We start from the raw sequence: 18605 nt of genomic DNA, 5'->3' as shown, positions 1-18605 counted from the left end.
CCCTCATGCTTTTGGGAACACTCTGGGATCCCCCTACTTCTCCCCCATCTTCTTCCCCTACACCTCAGAATCCAGGTCCCCTCCCTCTAGGCTGAGGCGTCGCCACGTCCGGCTTCCCTGAGTCCAGGCCTGTGCGTCCGTTTCTTCAGCAGCTCTTTCCTGACTCGACCTCAGCGAGGCAGGACCAATGCCCAGCCCCGGGTCAGACGGCCAAGAGGGGCAGCAGGGAGCCAGCAGGAGCCTGGAGGGCTGCGGGCACAGGAGCCTCACGCCTTTGACTCCCCCCCCCCCCGCCTGGCCCTGCCCCAGCCCTTCCCCGACTCCTTGCCAGCTTACGGCTAAGAAAGCTACCACCTTTTGCCCCTGCCCCTTCCCCTCCGACGAGGGTGATGGACCACAGCGCGTTTCGTTTGGCCTGCCATACTTTTTGAAAGTTTCACTGAGTTGCTACCATTTAAAAATCAGATTTCGCTTAAGAATCCAGCATCCTGGTTTCTTTTGAGAAATCAGAAGATCTGGTGACACTAGACCCACATTCCTGCATGGTGACAAACAGCCAGAGCTGCAGCTGGCCGTTCTTTCTGTGGGACTTGTACTCTGGTGTTTGGAGTTCTGACCCCCCCAGTCACAACTGCCACCGAATCAGCCACACGGCTCCCAAACTGTGTCTCTGCCCGCGGCGGCCGGTGGGAAGGAAGGAAAAGGAGGGTGGGCTAGGGGTGTCCCGCTCCACCCTCCCCACTGCCCGCAGGCCTCAGCAGGGCAGAGCAGGGCGAGTGGGAAGGGAGGGGGAGTCCCAGTCCGGAGCCACATCCCAGCCTCTGTGATCTCTGTTCCTTGCTAGCAATGTCCCAGGCAGCCAGTGTGTCCTGTCCCAGCTCGAGCCTGCCTCTGGGGCTGGGCTGCCGCGAGGGAGGGCGTAGCTTGCCAGCCTGCTCCACGTCCCGTCCCGCGGAGCCGGGCAGGGGGCCTTGTCCCGGGCGTAGCAGCAGAGCGGCCTGCAAGCATGGGCTTCCTCACCGTCCCGCCTGCTCAGCCAAGTGTGCACCAGGGGGTGGCGGCCTTGTCACAGTCCAGCATGATGTTGAGGACGGTGCAGGGGGCCCCGCCCACAGACAGCGCGGTGCGGGAGTCCACACGGTACTTCACAGTGCTCAGGCCACCCTCCCGGTCCACCTTGAATTGCTCCTGCCAATGAAGTTGACAGCACATGTACTCAGGGCTCCATGGGTCCCCGCTGTCACTGAGCCCACGCGACCTCGTCACCACAGGTCCTGGAATCCCCACTGACAAGAGGAGGAACCTATAAAGCTCAGGGGAGTCAGTCTCCCGCCCAAGGCTGTACCCGCCAGTCGGCAGGAGCGGGGAGTCTCCTGCTGGAGAAGAGACTGGGGAGGGACAGGGATCCCTGCATCGCGGTGTGACAGCTGAGCCTCGCCCTCCCCACCCTGCCAGCCTGCATGGAGCCTGGGGTCTGGGCGGACCACAGTGCCCAGGGTGCCCATGGCAGCCACCAGAGCAGGGCACGGTGCCAAGCACGATGCCCGTCACTGACCTGCCCAAGCAGGGGAGGACAGACGGCCACGCGGGCCCAAGGAGAACCTGGTGAAACGCTCGGGCCTGTTGGTCCCCACACACCACCTGTCTGTGCCCGACGAGGAGACCAGCCAGCACCTGTTTCTGAGCTGCGACGCGCTTCTGGTCCCTCTTCCGCCAGGCCGGGTCGTGCAGGTGGCGGAACGTCTTGTAGCCAGTTGTGATTCCCGAGGGCCGGAAAAGCTAGGAGGCCAAGGCAAGTCGGGGTCAGGCCATCCCTCCTGGAGCCCCGGCCCGCACCACTAGCTCCCCTGAGGTCCCGCTGCCTGCCCGGAAGCCACCGGCAGAGGCCTGCGTTCCCAGCCTGCGCTAGAGGACACTGCGGCCCGGAGAGCAGGGACTAGGCGATGACCACCGCAAGTCAGGTGGGACAGGGCTCAGAACCAGGGGTGCGGCCAGGCGCAGCGGCTCATGCCTGCAATCCTAGCACTCTGGGAGGCCAAGGCGGGCAGATTGCTCAAGGACAGGAGTTCGAAACCAGCCTGAGCAAGAGCAAGACCCCGTCTCTATTAAAAATAGAAATAAATTAATTGGCCAACTAACATATATAGAAAAAATTAGCCGGGCATGGTGGCGCATGCCTGTAGTCCCAGCTCCTCGGGAGGCTGAGGCAGGAGGATCGCTGAGCCCAGGAGTTTGAGGTTGCTGTGAGCTAGGCTGACGCCACGGCACTCACTCTAGCCTGGGCAACAAAGCGAGACTCTGTCTCAAAAAAAAAAAAAAAAAGAACCAGGGTGCCATCTCCACAGCCCCAGGATCTTCATCTGAGGACAAAGAAGAGAACCTCAGGGCAGCCACGACGGCTGAGGCTGAGGCAGGGCCCGGGGGAGCCTCACCTGGAGCCCGGCTCCTTTAATGCGCCGGTAGAACTCGTCGTCCTCTCGGCCCCAGCCCCAGAAGCGGTTGGACATCCCGTTGCACTGACACAGAGACAGGCAGCGTCACTGGCCCTGTCCTCCAGGGGTGCCCTTTGGTCTCCCACCCCTTGGGTGTGCCCAGACCGATCGTCCTCCTCCTCCCTGGCCGCTCTGGCTCACCTCCCCGAGCCTCTGCGACACTGGGGGACGGAGGAGGCTCAGCACCTGCCAGTCCCTCTCCCTGTTCCAATGGGGCCTTGAACTGCTGTAGGTGTCACCTCACAAGTGTCCTGCTGGTCAGAGGGGACCTCTCTTGGGAGCTGTCGATGTCCCACTTGAATTCTGCCTCCCCCATGCTCCCATTCCTCCTGGGCAGCCTGCCTAGTCCCTCCCCGTGTGACAGGCACGGCTGGGCCCGTGCGGACAGCTATCCTTGCATCCTGCTCGGGGCTTTGCCTACATACGGCTGGCTTTTGACACAGCTTGGAGAGAGGAGACTTAGGCCTAAGCCACCCGGTTTTTCCCACCCTCCCATCCCCCAGCAGTGAATGATTCAGGGATGGGCCCAGGACTCAAGCTGGACAATAAAAGCCAGTGCGGGTCAGTCCTGGGAGTCCCGTCCGGGCTGCTGTGGAAGGGGACCCACCTTCCACCAGACTGCAGCCGAGAGGGACACAGGCTGCAGCCACGACAGCCACTGTGCCTCCTGCACGCCTGAAAATAAGCCCCATGTGGGGAAGGCAGAGCTGAGGGATGGACAGAGAAATGGGGCCCTGGCGACACCGTCTGAGAGGTGGGCAAGCCGTACCTGAGGCCAAACCCTCCCCACACTCGTCACTGTCAAGGGCCAACAAATCCCCAGAGTTCCGCAGCCCACTCGCAGGGCGCTTCTGTTCCTGCCGCTGAGCTGCCACTCCTGCAGGGCAAGGCGGGCGCCGTCTCCTGGGCCCGGGAGCACCGCCCCACCCGGCCTTCCACCCCTGCCCAGGCTGAGCAGCCAGGGCCGAGCCGGGCCTCACCAGCTGGTAGTGCTGCTTGGAGAGCAACAGGATGCCACCGACGTAGGTCTTGTAGTGGTAGAGGGGGTGGAGCTCCGGGGAGGCCACGTGGAAGGGCCCGGCCTCCGGGAAGCCGTAGTCCAGCGCCTCGTTGAGAGGCAGCAGGTCCACGTCGTGCATGGCGATGTAGTCTGTGCCGTTGCCGCTCTCCAGGAAGCCCACGTTGATGAGCGCCGCCCGGTTGAACCTGTGCAGGGCGGCCGGGCTGCAGGGCGGGCGACTCCTCCACAGCACCCACCCCGGGCCCTGCGGTGCCGCTGCCGCCCTCCAGCCCGGCACTGACCGTCCCCTGCCCTCGCTGCGCACACGCTTACTGAGCGCCTACTCCCAGAACTCTCACAGCACTGCGCCTGCAGCGGCGGAGAAACCAGGCCCTGCTCTCAAGCAGCCAACGCTCTAATTAAAGAGACAAAAACAAACGAGCGTCGGTGCTGTGGGGCAGCTGTGCCCCAGGGCAGTGGGGCATGCCCCAGCAGAAACCTGAGGCTGAGGAAACGGGCCGAGTGGCACAGGGCTTGAGCAGCAGCACTGCAGGGCCCGGGGCAGGAGCAGACGGCGGCGGGCGGCCGGCAGAGCGAGGGGCAGAGGGCGTGAGGTCGGGATGAGGCCCGTGCGCCACTGGAGGACGGGCCCTGACCCCGGGCGAGCTTGCAGGGCTCCGAGCAGGGGCAGACCGTGCTGGGACTTCCGTGTGCGCAGGGCCACTCTAGTCGGAGTCAGGGCAGGGGGAAGCCGGGACTCCAGGAGGAGGCATGACAGTGACTCGGGCAAGAGACGACGGCGGCCTAGCGTGGCAACGGGGAGACGCTGGCAAATTCCAGCCGTGTTTTGCCGATGGACTGGATGTGTGTGTGACAGAGAAAGGGCGGTTGAGGACAACTGCAGAGCTGTCTGGTCTGAGCAACTGGAAGCCTGGAGCTTCCATTCCTGAGACGAGCAAGAGGGAAGGGCAGGCAGCAGGTCTGGGCTTGAGGGGCCCTCAGAAATCCCCCCGTGATCACAGCAAGCTCGCAAAGCCTCTGAGCCACCCACGGAGGGCCACACAGGTGGCCGGGCTGGAGAGCCTGGAGTTCAGGAGAGAGGTCCGGGCCAGGAACACAGACCTGGGGGCGACCAGGGTAGAGGCAGGATTCTATGCCACGAGATGAGACGAGCTCCCCCAGGGAGTGCTGTAGCTAGAAAAGGGGGCCACCCAACCACTGAGCCTCAAGAGTGCCAATGGTGGGAGACCAGGGAGGTGATGCAGAACCAGCAAGGTGACGAGAAGGGGTGGCCAACGTGGACAGTGCTGTCCCAGACATCAAGCGGGGCGCTTTAAGAAGGAAGCAACAAATGCTGCCGACAGGCCCACGCCTTGGGTTAAGGAAGAGGAAGACCTCGGCGACCTCAATGAGAGTGGCTTCGGTGCCACGATGGGGCAGGCGTCTCAGTGGAAGTGGTTCAAGAGACACGAGGGGAGAGAAAGGGAAGTTTTGCTAAAAAGGGGAGCAGAGAAGTGGGGTGATAGCTGTGGGGCATGTGGGCTCAAGGGAGTCTTTTTCTTTTTCGAGGGGCACTATCTCAGTTTGTTGCGTGCTGAGGAAGGGCGGGGGCCCCGGTGGGGGAGTCGGCTGGGGAGGACCCCCATGAGCAGAAGCTGGGAGGGGGATGCAGGTGTGGGGACTGGGGGAAGTTTTCTCAGATCAAAGCAAAGTTATTGGCCAGGTGCAGTGGCTCACACCTGTAATCCTAGCTCCTTGGGAGGCCGAGGCTGGTGGATTGCTCAAGGTCAGGAGTTCAAAACCAGCCTGAGCAAGAGCGAGACCCCGTCTCTACTATAAACAGAAAGAAATTAATTGACCAACTAATATATACAGAAAAAATTAGCCGGGCATGGTGGTGCATGCCTATAGTCCTAGCTACTTGGGAGAGGCTGAGGCAGGAGGATCGCTTAAGCCCAGGAGTGTGAGGTTGCTGTGAGCTAGGCTGATGCCACGGCACTCACTCTAGCCTGGACAACAAAAGTTGGACTAAAAAGTTTTGAGACTCTGTCTCAAAAAAAAAAAAAAAAAAAAAGAAGCAAAGTTATCAGCGTGAGGACGGGGAGGAATGAGAGCAGAAGGTCGAAGGCTGCCATGGACAGACTGGGGGCCTTCGGGGGGGGGGGGGCATCAGCAGGTGGTGGAGCAGACGGAGTTGGATCTGCCAGGCTGCCACATGCCAGCCAGAAAGTGGCCAGGGCTTGAGGGAGTGATTTCAATGATGGACTGGAACTCGTGTGGGGTGAGAAAGAAGAAAGCCGGGGTGGAAGGTGGGGGCTAGCAGGCTGGGCAGGGCCAGAATTGCAGTCACCTTCCAGCAGGGAGGGCTGAGGGGAAGCAGGTGTAAGCCTAGGGTAAGGTGCTTACATTGTGGTCACCGAGGGGAGCAGTTTTGGGTAAGGGTGAGGATTTTGGGGTAACATTAGACTGTGGGCAAATTTAAAGCCATGGGCCTGACCTTCCCTTTCCCCAACCACTGGCCCATCTCCACGGGGCCTGGCTGCATCCATCACATCTCAGACAGTCGCCACTACACCTGGCTGGTCTCCCTGCTCCTTCTCTGGTCCCAGTATAATCTATTTTACATACAGCAGCCACAGTGATTTTATAAAATGGACATTAGATCAGGGCCCTCCCTCCCCAGAGATTCCTGCCATACCCAGCAGGGGCTTCCGCCATCTCCCGCCCTCCTGCCACTGCCCCAGGTGGCCCCTCGCAGGCCTCTGGACTACTGCCAGGACAGGGAGCAGGCCCTGAGGGGCCGGGGCCAGGGGAGGCCCAGGAGAGGAGTGCTCGGTTGGGGCTGGGGGGGGCAGGGGTGGTCCCTACCTGAAATGATCCACCTGGTTGAGCACGTAGATGTGGTGCGGGACCCTCTTCCTGCTCAGGAAGCGGTGCATGTGCGGCACAAAGACCAGCAGCTCCTCGAAGCGCTCTCGGAAGGGCACCAGCACTGCCAGGCGGTGGGGGCCCCATGATGCGTCTTCTTCCCAGTGCTCAGGGGGTGGCTCTGGGGGGCAGGCCCGGGGTGGCCCCGAGGCCTCCTGCCCTTGTCCCCTGGCTGCCTGGGCCACGTCACCAGAGCAGCTGAGCTGCAGCCAGAGTAGGGAGAAGAAGCCCAATAAGAGACAGGCAACGAAGAGATGGAAGACGGAGCATTTCCGGGGGAGGCCGCCGGGGAGCAACCTGGACCTGGGACAAGAGCAGGACTGGGTCAGAAGGGCGGGCTGAGCTGGGGCCCTCGGACAGACCCTTCTCTGGCCTCCCCACAGGTAGGGTGCGCACACCTGGTCTGCCCTGGGCACCTGGGAATTAGTGCAGAAGCAACTGTGCTGTTTCCGTTCATGCTCCCAGCGCACACTCTGGATCCACTCATGCCACCCCCTCTGGGAAGCCGCCTGACCTCTCTCAGGCCACAGAGCTGCCCCCGTGCCTCTATGCTTTTATTTTCTGCAAGTGAATCCTGGCCAGACTGTGAGCTGCTCGAGGGCCTTGAGCTTGCCCTCCCCAGGCACTGGCTCTGTGTCCCGAGCCAAATGCAGGAGCCCCACCTTAGAGAGCTCCGACCCACGGCCTTCCAAACCTGCTACCCCGCAGATCCACCCCGGTAGAAACTCTGGCTTTGTCCTGCTCTGAGGCTGAGCAGACAGGGATGAGTGCTGGCATCAGGCCCAGGCGAGACAACCAGTTTTCTCTGGAGAATCAGTTTTCTGCTGGGAAGATCAGGCCTGCTCCCAAAGCAATGCAAGGCCCAAACGGACAACAGGAATTCACTAATGTGTCTCAGAGCTTCAGACCAAGAGCCAGCCCATGTGAAAAGAGACAGAGTAAGAAGGAAAGGAAGACGATGGCTGGGTATAGCACCCAAGCTCACTTTGGAAACTGGAAAAATAGCTAAACATCTTAGACATTGCTAGGAGGCTGCTCTTTTGGGCAGCACACACACAAAGAAACAGGTGGAATTCACCGGGTGCCTTTGCCCCCTCCTCTGGAAGTTCCTGAGTATGGTGAGAGAGGAGCTGAGGAATTCAAGACGGAAGCTTCCTCTATATTCCCCTCCCACTGCTCCCTGAAATCATCTGCACAGGAATCACTTGGTGACCTCCCAAAGTCAGCATTAGCCTTATAGATTCTTCCTCCTACGTCCCCCTTTGGTCCTTTCTCACTCTCTGTTTCTTGCCCTGCTCAGACCCCTTCAGCCTCCTGAGTGACTCTCCTCTATTTACAAGGTAAAGGCAAAACTCTCTGGCCTGACAGTTAAAGCTCTCTGTGACCCGGCCATCTCTAGTTGCTCCCAAGCCAAGTCACGCTGGGAGACTCAGAGCTTCTCCACTCGATACATTCCTTCCTGTTCCAGCCCTTGCACGGCCACTCCTTCTGCCTGAAATGTCCTTCTTTATTTTTATCTGCCTGGAAGCCCCCTGTTGATCCTTCAGGGCCAGACTCCAATGCCAAGGCCAGCACCGCCCCTCCCCCCACTTTTGTGTTCCCATGGCATCTTACTTCCCTCTTTAAAGCACGTATTTGTAATGCTTGTCACGCCACATCAGATTCATACCTATGGCCCCGGCACAGGTCAGACGGCAGAGGGTTTGCTAAGTGAGTTAAAGGAAGGGTTAAAGCATTCAGGGCATGCTTTAAGCCACACACTAGAGCCAGACCAACTCCTACCCTTCTCTAGAGACACAGTTGCCAACCTGGAAGCCAGCAGCCCTGAAGCCAGGCCCAGGTCCCACACGCAGCTGAGAGGTGGCACCGCAAGACACACTCACAGGGCTTCTGACTTACCCCCCGCTGTGCTGTGGTAGTGGTTTCTGCTGGGGAGGAGCGGAGCCCAGTCCTGCAAGTGGCCCAGGAAGACTTGAACCTCTACAGATTCTCCCTCGCCCTCTGGGCTCTTTCTGGGGATGGGGTACAGACTGGGGAGATGGATAAAGGGTAACATCTCGCCTTTGGGAAAAGAAGCAGTGGCTGTTATCCAGGGGTGTGGCATGGACTGGCATTCCATGCACTTCCACATGCTATTTCCTCCAGCTTGCTCCCCCTTCCTATCAGGATCACGGCCCCATGAGCACTCTTGTCCTGTGTTCTGAGGGTACAAACCACTGAGCAATTGAACTGGGCCCAGCCTCCCAAATCCTCAGGACAGTGGACACCAAAAACAGTTACTCCTGGTGCCACCTGGTGGCAAATGACAGATCTGCAATCTGGTTGCTCCCAGGCCCAGGCCAGCCTGACTCTGAGGGGTAGCCCAGATGAGACTTTGTCTCCTGCACCAGGTATTCACCAAGGCTGGTAAGAGGTGGATTCAAACGCAGGCAGGCTGGATCCAGAGCCAGCACTTCACTGCTACACTAGCCTGCATCTGTCAGATGGGTCTTTGCACCCTGTATCAAAAGCACACCAGTAGGCCAGGCATGGTGGCTCACACCTGTAATCCTAGCACTCTGGGAGACCAAGGCAGGTGGATCGATCAAGATCCGGGAGTTTGAAACCAGCCTGAGCGAGACCCCATCTCTACCAAAAATAGAAAGAAATTAATTGACCAACTAAAAATACATATACCAAAAAAAATTAGCCGGGCATGGTGGCACATGCCTGTAGTGCCAGCTACTTGGGAGGCTGAGGCAGGAGGATCACTTGAGCCCAGGAGATTGAGGTTGCTGTGAGCTAGGCTGACACCACGGCACTCACTCTAGCCTGGGCAACAAAGTGAGGCTCTGTCTCGAAAAAAAAAGATCCAGGAGTTCGAAACCAGCCTGAGCAAGAGCGAGATCCCATCTCTACTAAAAATAGAAAGAAATTAATTGGCCAACTAAAAATATATAGAAAAAAATTAAGCCGGGCATGGTGGCGCATGCCTGTAGTCCCAGCTACTTGGGAGGCTGAGGCAGAAGGATTGCTTGAGCCCAGGAGGCTGAGGTTGCTTGCTGTGAGCTAGGCTGACGCCATGGCACTCTAGCCCAAGCAACAGAGTGAGACTCTGTCTCAAAAAAAAAAAAAAAGCACACCAGTAAATTTTTCTGGGAACACAGTCATGGAAAGTGATCAGGAAATAGAAATGCACCTCTATTACTTTTCCTTCCTTCTTTCATATAAACCTTAGCAATACCAGGTCTGAAATCTCAGCTGCTCTGAGCTTTCCTCAAAGCTGCAAAAGTAACTAGAAGATAACTGGCACTTCTTCTGTACCAGGCAGGGTGCCATGGGTTTTACATATAATGCTCTCCTTTAATCCTCAGGCAACCCTGCAAAGTAGGTATTATGATCACTGTTTCAGAGATGGAAAGGCTGAGGTCAGAAAGATTAAGTGATCTGTTCCTGGTTACATTATTAAAGAGGATTCCTGGTCAGTGGGCCTGACTCCATAGTCCACGCTTTCTATTATATCCCCATCTTCTCATTTCAACATCATGCCTGAAAAGTGCCCAGAAGAGTTGTGTCCACTAAATTCCAGAATCTTATGGCACCTGGCAAACTTAAAGAGAAAATGGAAATGAGGCACCATTCACTGGGTGGACATCCACCATTACGTGTTCCAGGTCAGAAGACTTGGGGGCGCATGTGGTCCTCCCAAGCCTAGATAGCCAAATCGCTTCCCCCCTTCTGTTTTAATGGGAAACATGTTTAGCTGAGGGCTAGGCATAGGTCACATCTTACACGTAGGACAAGGACAGCCGCACAGGAAATGAACTACTGCGTGTATGAGGACTGCCCAGTACGTGCCAGGCAGTGGCCAGCCAGGCAGAGCACACAGAGCATCTGTCTGTCTGGTGGGTTGTCCCGGGTGTTCCTAGAAGGATGGGGAAGCGCGAGGGAGGGAGGTCAGTGTCTGAGGCTACATGGCTTTAGGATGGGGGAGGTAGGAAACAGAGAAACGGAAGGCGCCTCGGAGAGCAGAGAGAGACAGAGAGACCCACCGTGAGAGGTCAGCGGAGTCAGACCTGCGTGAAGACAGAGGCCAGTGGGAGAAACACAAGGAAACACAGGAGAGGGAGAGAGGCAAAGAGAACAGAAACTCACAAACGGAGGACAACGGGGAAAGAGGGATACCGAGGCAGAGACGCGCGGAGCGATGGAGACTGGTTTCAGAAACAGGGACCCATACGGAGAGCGCCAGGGACCCACGAGGAGCACCAGACTCTCGCAGAGACCCGCAGGAACGGGGACACGACGGCCTCAGCCTCCCAGACCCCGCGGGGCGGCCTGGAAACGAGCAGCACCGGGAGGACGGGGCCCGGGCCGGCCGCCGCCGCTCACCTGCCGTCCTCCCAGGGCAGCTGCGCCGCTTTCCTCCGCGCGGGGAACATCGTGGGGGGCGGCGGCGGCGCATGGGGCTGGAGCTCCCCGCCCGGCCCGCCCGGCCTCCGGGCCTACGCGGCGCCTCCGCGGCGCCTCCGCCTCCCGCCCCGCCCCGGCCCGGCCGCCGGCCCCGCCCCCCGGTCCGCTGGGTCCGCCGCTCCGGCCGCGCCGCCGGCTCCCCGGAGCCGCCGCCTCCAAGGTTCCGCTTGCCGGGGAACACGTGCGCGCTCCCGCCGCCGGCCCGCCGCGTAACTGCCACCGGGACCCGCTCGACATCCCACAGGCCGAAGGTCACGCAACGGGGCACTAGGCTGGGGCTGGACTTAGACTCCAGGCTTCCAACCAGCGCTGCGGATAATGTGCATCTTCTTCCTCCTCCCTAGGGGAGGCGGGGAGCGTCACGGCGTCCCCGCTGTCAGCCCAGGCGGTGCATTCTTGCTCCCCACAAGCTTGGAGGGGCAAGCCCAAGATCAGGGCTCAGTGTTGGGTTAGCCTGTAGCCCAAGGGGGAGTTGGGAGCCGAGCTCTGAAGACAGATTCACTGGGCGGGGCGCGGTGGCTCACGCCTGTCATCCTAGCACTCTGGGAGGCCGAGGCAGGTGGATTGCTCAAGGTCAGGAGTTTGAAACCAGCCTGAGCAAGAGCGAGACCCCCGTCTCCACTAAAAATAGAAATAAATTAATTGGCCCACTAAAAATTTATAGAAAAAAAAAATTAGCCGGGCATGGTGGCGCATGCCTGCAGTCCCAGCTACTTGGGAGGCTGAGGCAGGAGGATCGCTTGAGCCCAGGAGTTTGAGGTTGCTGTGAGCTAGGCTGACGCCACGGCACTCACTCTAGCCTGGACAACAGAGTAAGACTCTGTCTCAAAAAAAAAAAAAAAAAGTGGCACTTTACCTCTGTGGTCTTTTTTCAAAAACCCATAACCCCAGTCTAACCATGAAAAAAACAGCAGACAAATCCCAGCTGAGGGAAATTCTGGAAAATACCTGACCTGTACTCCTCAACACTGTCAAGGAATTATCAAAATCAAGGAAGGTCTGAGGAACTGTCACAGCCAAGAGGAACCTAAGGAGACACAGTGACTAAATGTGATCTGGAATCCTGGAACAGAATAAGAAAAGACATTAGATAACAACTAAAGAAATCTGGATAAATTATGGACTTTAGTTAAAAATAATGTATCAATATTGTTTCATTAGTTTTAACAAATGTACCATACTAATGCAAGGTGTTCATAATGATGTAAACAAAAATAAAATCCTAAATCCCCACAATTGAACAGAACCCTTCTTGGCTAAGGGGACCTCAGAAAAACTTTAAAATTGAGTTCCTGGCCATGAAGAGAAGGGAGGTTCCACACTTCTTTATACTCTCTCCCCTTTGGCATGTAGATACAACAATTGACCAGCATTAACGTTAAAACAGAGATCATAAGACTGAAAACCAGACTCTGTGACAATAAGATACTAAAGTATTAACAGGACCTAAGGCCATGCAAAACAAGGGTTAAATCACACCTGTAAGGCACCAATTTGCTTAACAGATCACTTGAATCTGTGCTTCCTTATTTTAACTTGAAACATTCCAAGCCTTTACACAAAGCTTTATGTCTGGCTGGGCATGGTGGCTCACACCTGTTATCCTAGCACTCTGGGAGTCCGAGGCAGGTGGATCGTTTGAGTTCTGGAGTTCGAAACCAACCTGAGCAAGAGCGAGACCCCGTCTCTACTATAAATAGAAAGAAATTAATTGGCCAACTAATATATATAGAAAAAATTAGCCGGGCATGGTGGCACATGCCTGTAGTCCCAGCTACTGAGGCAGAAGCAGAGGCTGAGGCAGCAGGATCGCTTGAGCCCAGGAGTTTGAGGTTGCTGTGAGCTAGGCTGATGCCACCGCACTCACTCTAGCCTGGGCAAGAGTGAGACTCTGTCTCAAAAAAAAAAAAAAAGCTTTATGTCTTTTACCAATTATAAATCAAAGAATCTCTGACCCCACCTATAAGCTGTAAGCCCTTGCTTCAAGACATCCCACCTTTTCAGGCCAAACCAATATACACCTTCCATGTTTTATGATTTTTACCTCTTCTCTCTCATCCAACCTTCCCAACTTCCCCACAATCCTCCCTTCCAGCTGAAAGAACATCCATCTCCATACCAGTTCTTTGCCTGTTTCCCCCACCCACTTCTGCCCTGCCATGTCATCAGAATTCTTCTTTCCTTAACAGTCCTTGCTGAAGTCACTTGCTCTTGGTTAAGCCCATCAACACCTTCATCTTCACCAGGCAGGGACTCTGTCCTTCCCACACCTGAAGCTCAATGCACCTTCCTTACCAGGAACCTTTTTGCAACATCCATGACAATCCTATCCACTGGGTCTGGAAAGGGAGGGCACTTCACAAGGGACCTGGCACAGAGGAATGGTATGGATTTGAGCCCAACTCCATTGTATTTATTTGCTGGATGGTCTTGGACAAACCCACTACTCCCCACCACCAGAAGGCCTGGAGAGAATAGAAAGAATGAAGTTGAGATATAGGAATTCATTTTGGAATGTGAAACGCTTTGCCCATCGGAAGAACTGACATTCTCTGAAGCATCTTGCAGTGTTATGCCCAATGATAGTTGAGTAAATTCACACTGAACAAGAAGTCAATTTTTTTTTTATTGGGAAACCAATGTAACAAACCTAGACTTATTGAAAATGAAATCAGTAACTAAGACTCTGTAGGCCCCAACCCCAACCAGCACCAAGGCCTCTGCTTGGCCTGACCCCAGTTCCTCAAGCCCCAGAATGGATGACCATGTGAAGCAGCCAGGGTCAACCACGGGGCCACTTTCCCACACTGCAACCCCCTCCACCCTACCCTCAATTGACACACACACACCCTGGATCAGCAGGTCTAGGCCAAAAGAGAGAAGAGCGAGGTTACCAGGGTGGCAGGGAATCACAGCCATACCCGAACCTCCTCAAAATCCCAAGTTAGCAAAGGAAGACAGAAGGAAAACTGGCTTGCCCACCCCTCCCCCTCCCCCATCCACCCAGACAGCAGCCTCACTTCCCTGATCAGTAACACTGTGATTCTGAGGTGCCATTGGAGCTCCCAGTGGCTTCACCAGCCCTGGGTGATTACTGCAAAGAGCCCAGAGGCCAGGGGAGAGGGAAGGCATTTGCCCTACCATCTACTCAGTATCAGTCAGCCAAGCTGCTGCCCCCAGCTTGTGCCTGGGGGTACCTGCAGCCCCTCTCCCCTCCAGAACATCTACATCTGAGAAGCAGTCCTCCTGCCAGAGAGAAGTCAGTTCCAGGAGGTCCTTTCTCCCCCAGCCTGGGAGGATGGCTTGTGAGGCCTGGGATGGCTACACCAGCTTCTTGGCTTCAAAGAAGCTCTTGAGATGCCGCATCTGCCAGACACCAATGGCCACGAGGATGAGGGTCTGTAGAATGGACCACCACAATACCCGCTGGTTGGTGCTCTCACTGGTCTGTCGGAAGCGCTCCTCTCGCCACTGTGGGGAAGAATGGAAGGCAAGCCCAAGTTGGCTGGGGTCACTGGAATTGCTGGGTTCCCAGCCTGCAGCGGTGCCCCAGGGCTGCCCAGCTTTGTCCAGGTTCCAGCCAAGTACCTACAAAGAGTCACTACCTGGGGACTGTCTTCACCCTCACCAGCCAGATACCTCAGGCAACCTGCTCATTTCTCCTATGTCTGTCTCTTCATTTGTCAGGTATAGTCCCCACCTAGTCTGATGCATGGGGGATAGGCGGGGGTAGTTGTGGTGTCACTCCATGGGACAGAGCTGTCCTGCAGTGCTCAGAAGTGGACTTTATCTGAGCACTCTGTCCAGGTCTTCCTTGAAGATTGTGGGAACAGGTTGCAGACTGGTGGCCTGGGCCTGCATCTGGCCTTTACATGTGGTTTGGCTCACACATCGTTTTGCCAACATTTAAAACTCAAGAAAATTTCACATAAAAAACCTGGACCTCTAGCTCCTCTTGAAAAAATTTAATATCTGGACACCCATGGCTGGCATTTCTGCAAGGAAACCCTCAGCTGACACTGAACAGTAGCTGTTCCTGTTTAGATGGGTCACTGCCCTAATAGTCCTTATGGTCATGGACCATTCTTGGTACACTGGCTCCTGGTCACAGGTGAATGTGAGACGCCGTAGTCCTTGGAGCCACTGAAGCAGCACCCAAGGTGTTGGGATCAAAGCCCACTCTGCCCTTCTGTGTGTAACTGTGACTTAGAGCAATAACAGCCTCTTTAAGAGTCAGTGTCCTCAATTACTAATACAAGGTACGGTTAGAAATACCTGCCCCACCTTTAGACCTGCAGTGCAGCACAGGTCAGTTCAGGGGTCTCATGACGTATCTGACATGCCACTCCTGGCTGGGCCAATGGGGAGCTTCTGGGAGCCCACCACTCCCAGCCCAGGGCCTCACCCGCTGGTAGTTCTGCTCTTTCTGGATCTGCTCCACTTGTTCCACCAGCTGTCGCACTCGTAGCTGCAACTCACTCAACTTGTCTTTGGCGGCAATTTCTGCATAGTCGTTGGCATGTTCACCCACCTGGATGTCCAGGTGAACTCTCTGGGGACAAACAAGGGAGACAAGGGGAATGAGGCAGCTCTGCTCCAACTTCCTGCCAGAGACCGACAGCCGATCTCCCACATTCCTTCATCTGTTCATTTAGGCAACAGACTAAGGCCTCATCAGTGTCTAGCCCTATAGGGCTTGGACACATGACCAAGAACAATAAGCTGATGCTCTGACCAAGGCATACGAAAGGCTCAGCCACTGTGTGCTACAAGTCCACTGGAAACCCAGTGTTCTCAGGAGACATAAAATCTGACATACGCATCTCACACCCACAGTACCACCAGTCCCCATTCATAACCAACGGACCGAAGCTGAAATCGGCAAGTCCCACATGGGTCCACTTACCAGCATACCTCCAGCAAAGAGGGAGAACTTGGTGGAATTGGAGTGAAGACAGATCTGGTGCTCACCAGGGGTATGGGAGGTAAAAGTGAACCTGCCCTCAGAGCCATACTGCCGGGCCAGAATGACCTGAAGGAAGGGAAGGGGCCGCAGTCAGTGTTATGGTAGAGATGGGGCTGGAAGAAAATGCTTAAGGCTCTAAGTACAGCAAAAGTTGACAAGCAAAGGCTTAGGGACCTCACAAAACTAAAAGACCCAAAGGTGCTCCACAGCAGTTGCTAAATGCTTGTCTATTTGGGGCTAGGGTGAAGAGTCTAACATCAAGCTGGCAAGTGATCATTCTTGGGAAGGACTTTCCTTTATCCAGAGTTCATGCCCTTTTAATTTTTTTCTAACAAAAGGTGACAGGTGACAGCTAAAGAGTTTTGTTTTCATTTTCACATCCACTTTTTTTTTTTTTTTTTGAGACAGAGTCTCGCTTTGTTGTCCAGGCTAGAGTGAGTGCCATGGCGTCAGCCTAGCTCACAGCAACCTCAAACTCCTGGGCTCAAGCGATCCTACTGCCTCGGCCTCCCAGAGTGCTAGGATTACAGGCATGAGCCACCACGCCCGGCCAATTTTCACATCCTTATTTGTCAAAATTAAAAGCTGTTCGATTTTTTTTGGAAAGCACTGTGTTCTGTGAAATCCTAACGTCTACATGTCACAGCCTTTAAGAGTTGACAAAACACTTCGATTTTCATCACCACAATTAATCCACCCTCGCACGCGTAAGATAAGTGATTCCCACTTCAGACAGGAAAGTGACTCAGGGAAGGCGGAGTCGTGTAGTGGTCAGCAAGAAGACGAGAGGAGCAGCTAGCCCTGCAGCAGCCCAAGTTTGGCCTGCAGTGAATATCCGGGATCTTCTTCTTCGCACAACACCAACAGTCTCTCCCCCACTTTAGCAGGTGCAGAAACTCTTAAGGGGGAAGTGCCAGAGCCTGCCTGGCGGAGAGCTTGAGCGGGGTAAGGGGCCGGCTCACCTTGTCCTCTGGGTCCTTCACCTCCACAAACATGCCGAGCCCGGGGGTGGCCGGCTGGTACTCCTCTCGCTGTTTGTCATACAGCTGCGTCCGGTAGTTTCCTGGAGAGAAGCAGGGCGAGCCCAAGTCAGAGGGGCGCGAGGTGGCGTTGGGTCTGCCGCCACCAGGGGCACGGCGAGGCGGCCTCCTCTCGGCTCCGGAGAGCTGACTGTCCCCGCATCCCCCTCCCCCAAGACCACGGTCACGTCCCAAACTCTTCCCTTCCCGCCACCCCCACACCTCCCCGCACCTATGACCATGGTCTCGTCCGGGATCTCCTCAATGAAGCACTTCTTCTCCGTCTCTCCGATGTGAAAGTACAGCGCGGTTCCGCGGGCCGCAAACCACAGCAGCAGCAGCAGCAGGGTCCGCATCATTCCGCCCAGCCTGGGCCCGGGAGGGGGCCGGACGCCCCGCACGCCCCGCTCCGCGGCCATCTTGCCCCACCTGCCCGCGCAGCCGCAGCCGGCCGAGCCACGTAGCCCTGCCGCCGCCGCCGCCGCGCGGTGCCTGCCGGGACCGCGAGCCCGCCAGGTGGACTACAAGTCCCGCGATGCCCCGCGGCCTCGGCGCGGCGGTGCCTGATTGGGGCGCGGCTCCTACCTGGGGACCCGGCATAGAAAAAATCCTTTCCAGGCCGGGCGCTGTGGCTCACGCCTGTAATCCTAGCTCTTGGGAGGCCGAGGCGGGCGGATTGCTCAAGGTCAGGAGTTCAAAACCAGCCTGAGCAAGAGCGAGACCCCGTCTCTACTATAAATAGAAAGAAATTAATTGGCCAACTAATATATATATAAAAAAATTAGCCGGGCATGGTGGCGCATGCCTGTAGTCCCAGCTACCCGGGAGGCTGAGGCAGAAGGATCGCTCGAACCCAGGAGTTTGAGGTTGCTGTGAGCTAGGCTGACGCCACGGCACTCACTCTAGCCTGTGCAACAAAGCGAGACTCTGTCTCAAAAAAAAAAAAAAAAAAATCCTTTCCGTTGACCCTCGTCGTCGTGGCGGGGCGCCTGGTGGCGGTGGTGGTGATCAGCTTTTTGTAAAAGAAGAAACTGAAGCTGTTTGTTTGAGGTCGCGGAGCGAGTTGCAAGCCGGGCCAGGATCTCTGACTTTCCTTGGCACAGCGTCTGTCCCTCTTGGTTTGCTTCTATTTAAAAAAATGAACTTAAAAAAGAAAAAAAAGGACACAAACAATGGTAGGAATTTATTCGCGAAAAAAATAAAAATAAAAAAAAATTTTTTTTTTTTGATACAGTCTCACTTTGTTGCCCAGGCTAGAGTGAGTGCCGTGGCATCAGCCTAGCTCACAGCAACCTCAATCTCCTGGGCTCAAGAGATCCTACAGGCATGCGCCACCATGCCCGGCTAATTTTCTTCTATATATATTAGTTGGCCAATTAATTATTTTCTATTTATAGTAGAGACGGGGTCTCGCTCTTGCTCAGGCTGGTTTCGAACTCCTGACCTCGAGCGATCCGCCCGCCTCGGCCTCCCAGAGAGCTAGGATGACAGGCGTGAGCAACGGAGCCCGGCCTAAAATCAAAATTTTTAAAAGCCACAATCTCCTTTGTGTACTTCTTTGTCCCCAAACCCCATCCACTCCTAAATCTGGTCTGTACGGTGCCTGGGATCGCGCGCCCACCACCACCGGCACCCATCCGCGCAGCCCTACTGCCAGATCCCGGCCGGCCCAGCAGCTCGCTTCTGGACCCCGGTTCGGTCCCCGGTAGCCGGCCAGTGGAAGGTTTTGATGGGAAGCGCGGGACCAT

The 18605-nt window shown here is 56.2% G+C and overlaps 2 protein-coding genes across 4 annotated transcripts; both read right to left on the bottom strand.

The window, feature by feature from the left end:
- Window positions 1-404: 404 nt before the first annotated feature.
- Window positions 405-11124, bottom strand: B4GALT7 (beta-1,4-galactosyltransferase 7). Of its 3 annotated transcripts, XM_012787366.2 has the most exons (7): window positions 10792-10947; window positions 8320-8481; window positions 6361-6723; window positions 3473-3698; window positions 2433-2516; window positions 1675-1779; window positions 405-1188 (listed from the first exon to the last, which is right to left on the bottom strand). In XM_012787366.2, exons 1-7 carry the CDS (start codon window positions 10839-10841, stop codon window positions 1033-1035), a joined length of 1146 nt encoding a protein of 381 aa, XP_012642820.2. In that variant the 5' UTR covers window positions 10842-10947; the 3' UTR covers window positions 405-1032. The 3 variants fall into 3 exon arrangements, with proteins under 3 accessions (XP_012642820.2, XP_012642823.2, XP_012642821.1); XM_012787369.2 differs by lacking the exon at window positions 8320-8481 and having other exon boundaries at window positions 6361-6623; window positions 10792-11124; XM_012787367.3 differs by lacking the exon at window positions 8320-8481.
- Window positions 11125-13479: 2355 nt separating this feature from the next.
- On the bottom strand, window positions 13480-17322 carry TMED9 (transmembrane p24 trafficking protein 9). Its single transcript, XM_012787370.3, has 5 exons — window positions 17090-17322; window positions 16801-16901; window positions 15779-15904; window positions 15278-15424; window positions 13480-14343 (listed from the first exon to the last, which is right to left on the bottom strand). The coding sequence occupies exons 1-5, from the start codon at window positions 17274-17276 to the stop codon at window positions 14194-14196; spliced, it is 711 nt and encodes a 236-aa protein (XP_012642824.1). The 5' UTR covers window positions 17277-17322; the 3' UTR covers window positions 13480-14193.
- Window positions 17323-18605: the final 1283 nt, after the last annotated feature.

The sequence above is a fragment of the Microcebus murinus genome, chromosome 28 (assembly GCF_040939455.1).
Source record: "Microcebus murinus isolate Inina chromosome 28, M.murinus_Inina_mat1.0, whole genome shotgun sequence".
NCBI classification, from domain to species: domain Eukaryota; kingdom Metazoa; phylum Chordata; class Mammalia; order Primates; family Cheirogaleidae; genus Microcebus; species Microcebus murinus.
Note: the sequence above shows the minus strand (reverse complement) of the source record. Positions and strands in the feature narration are given on the sequence as shown.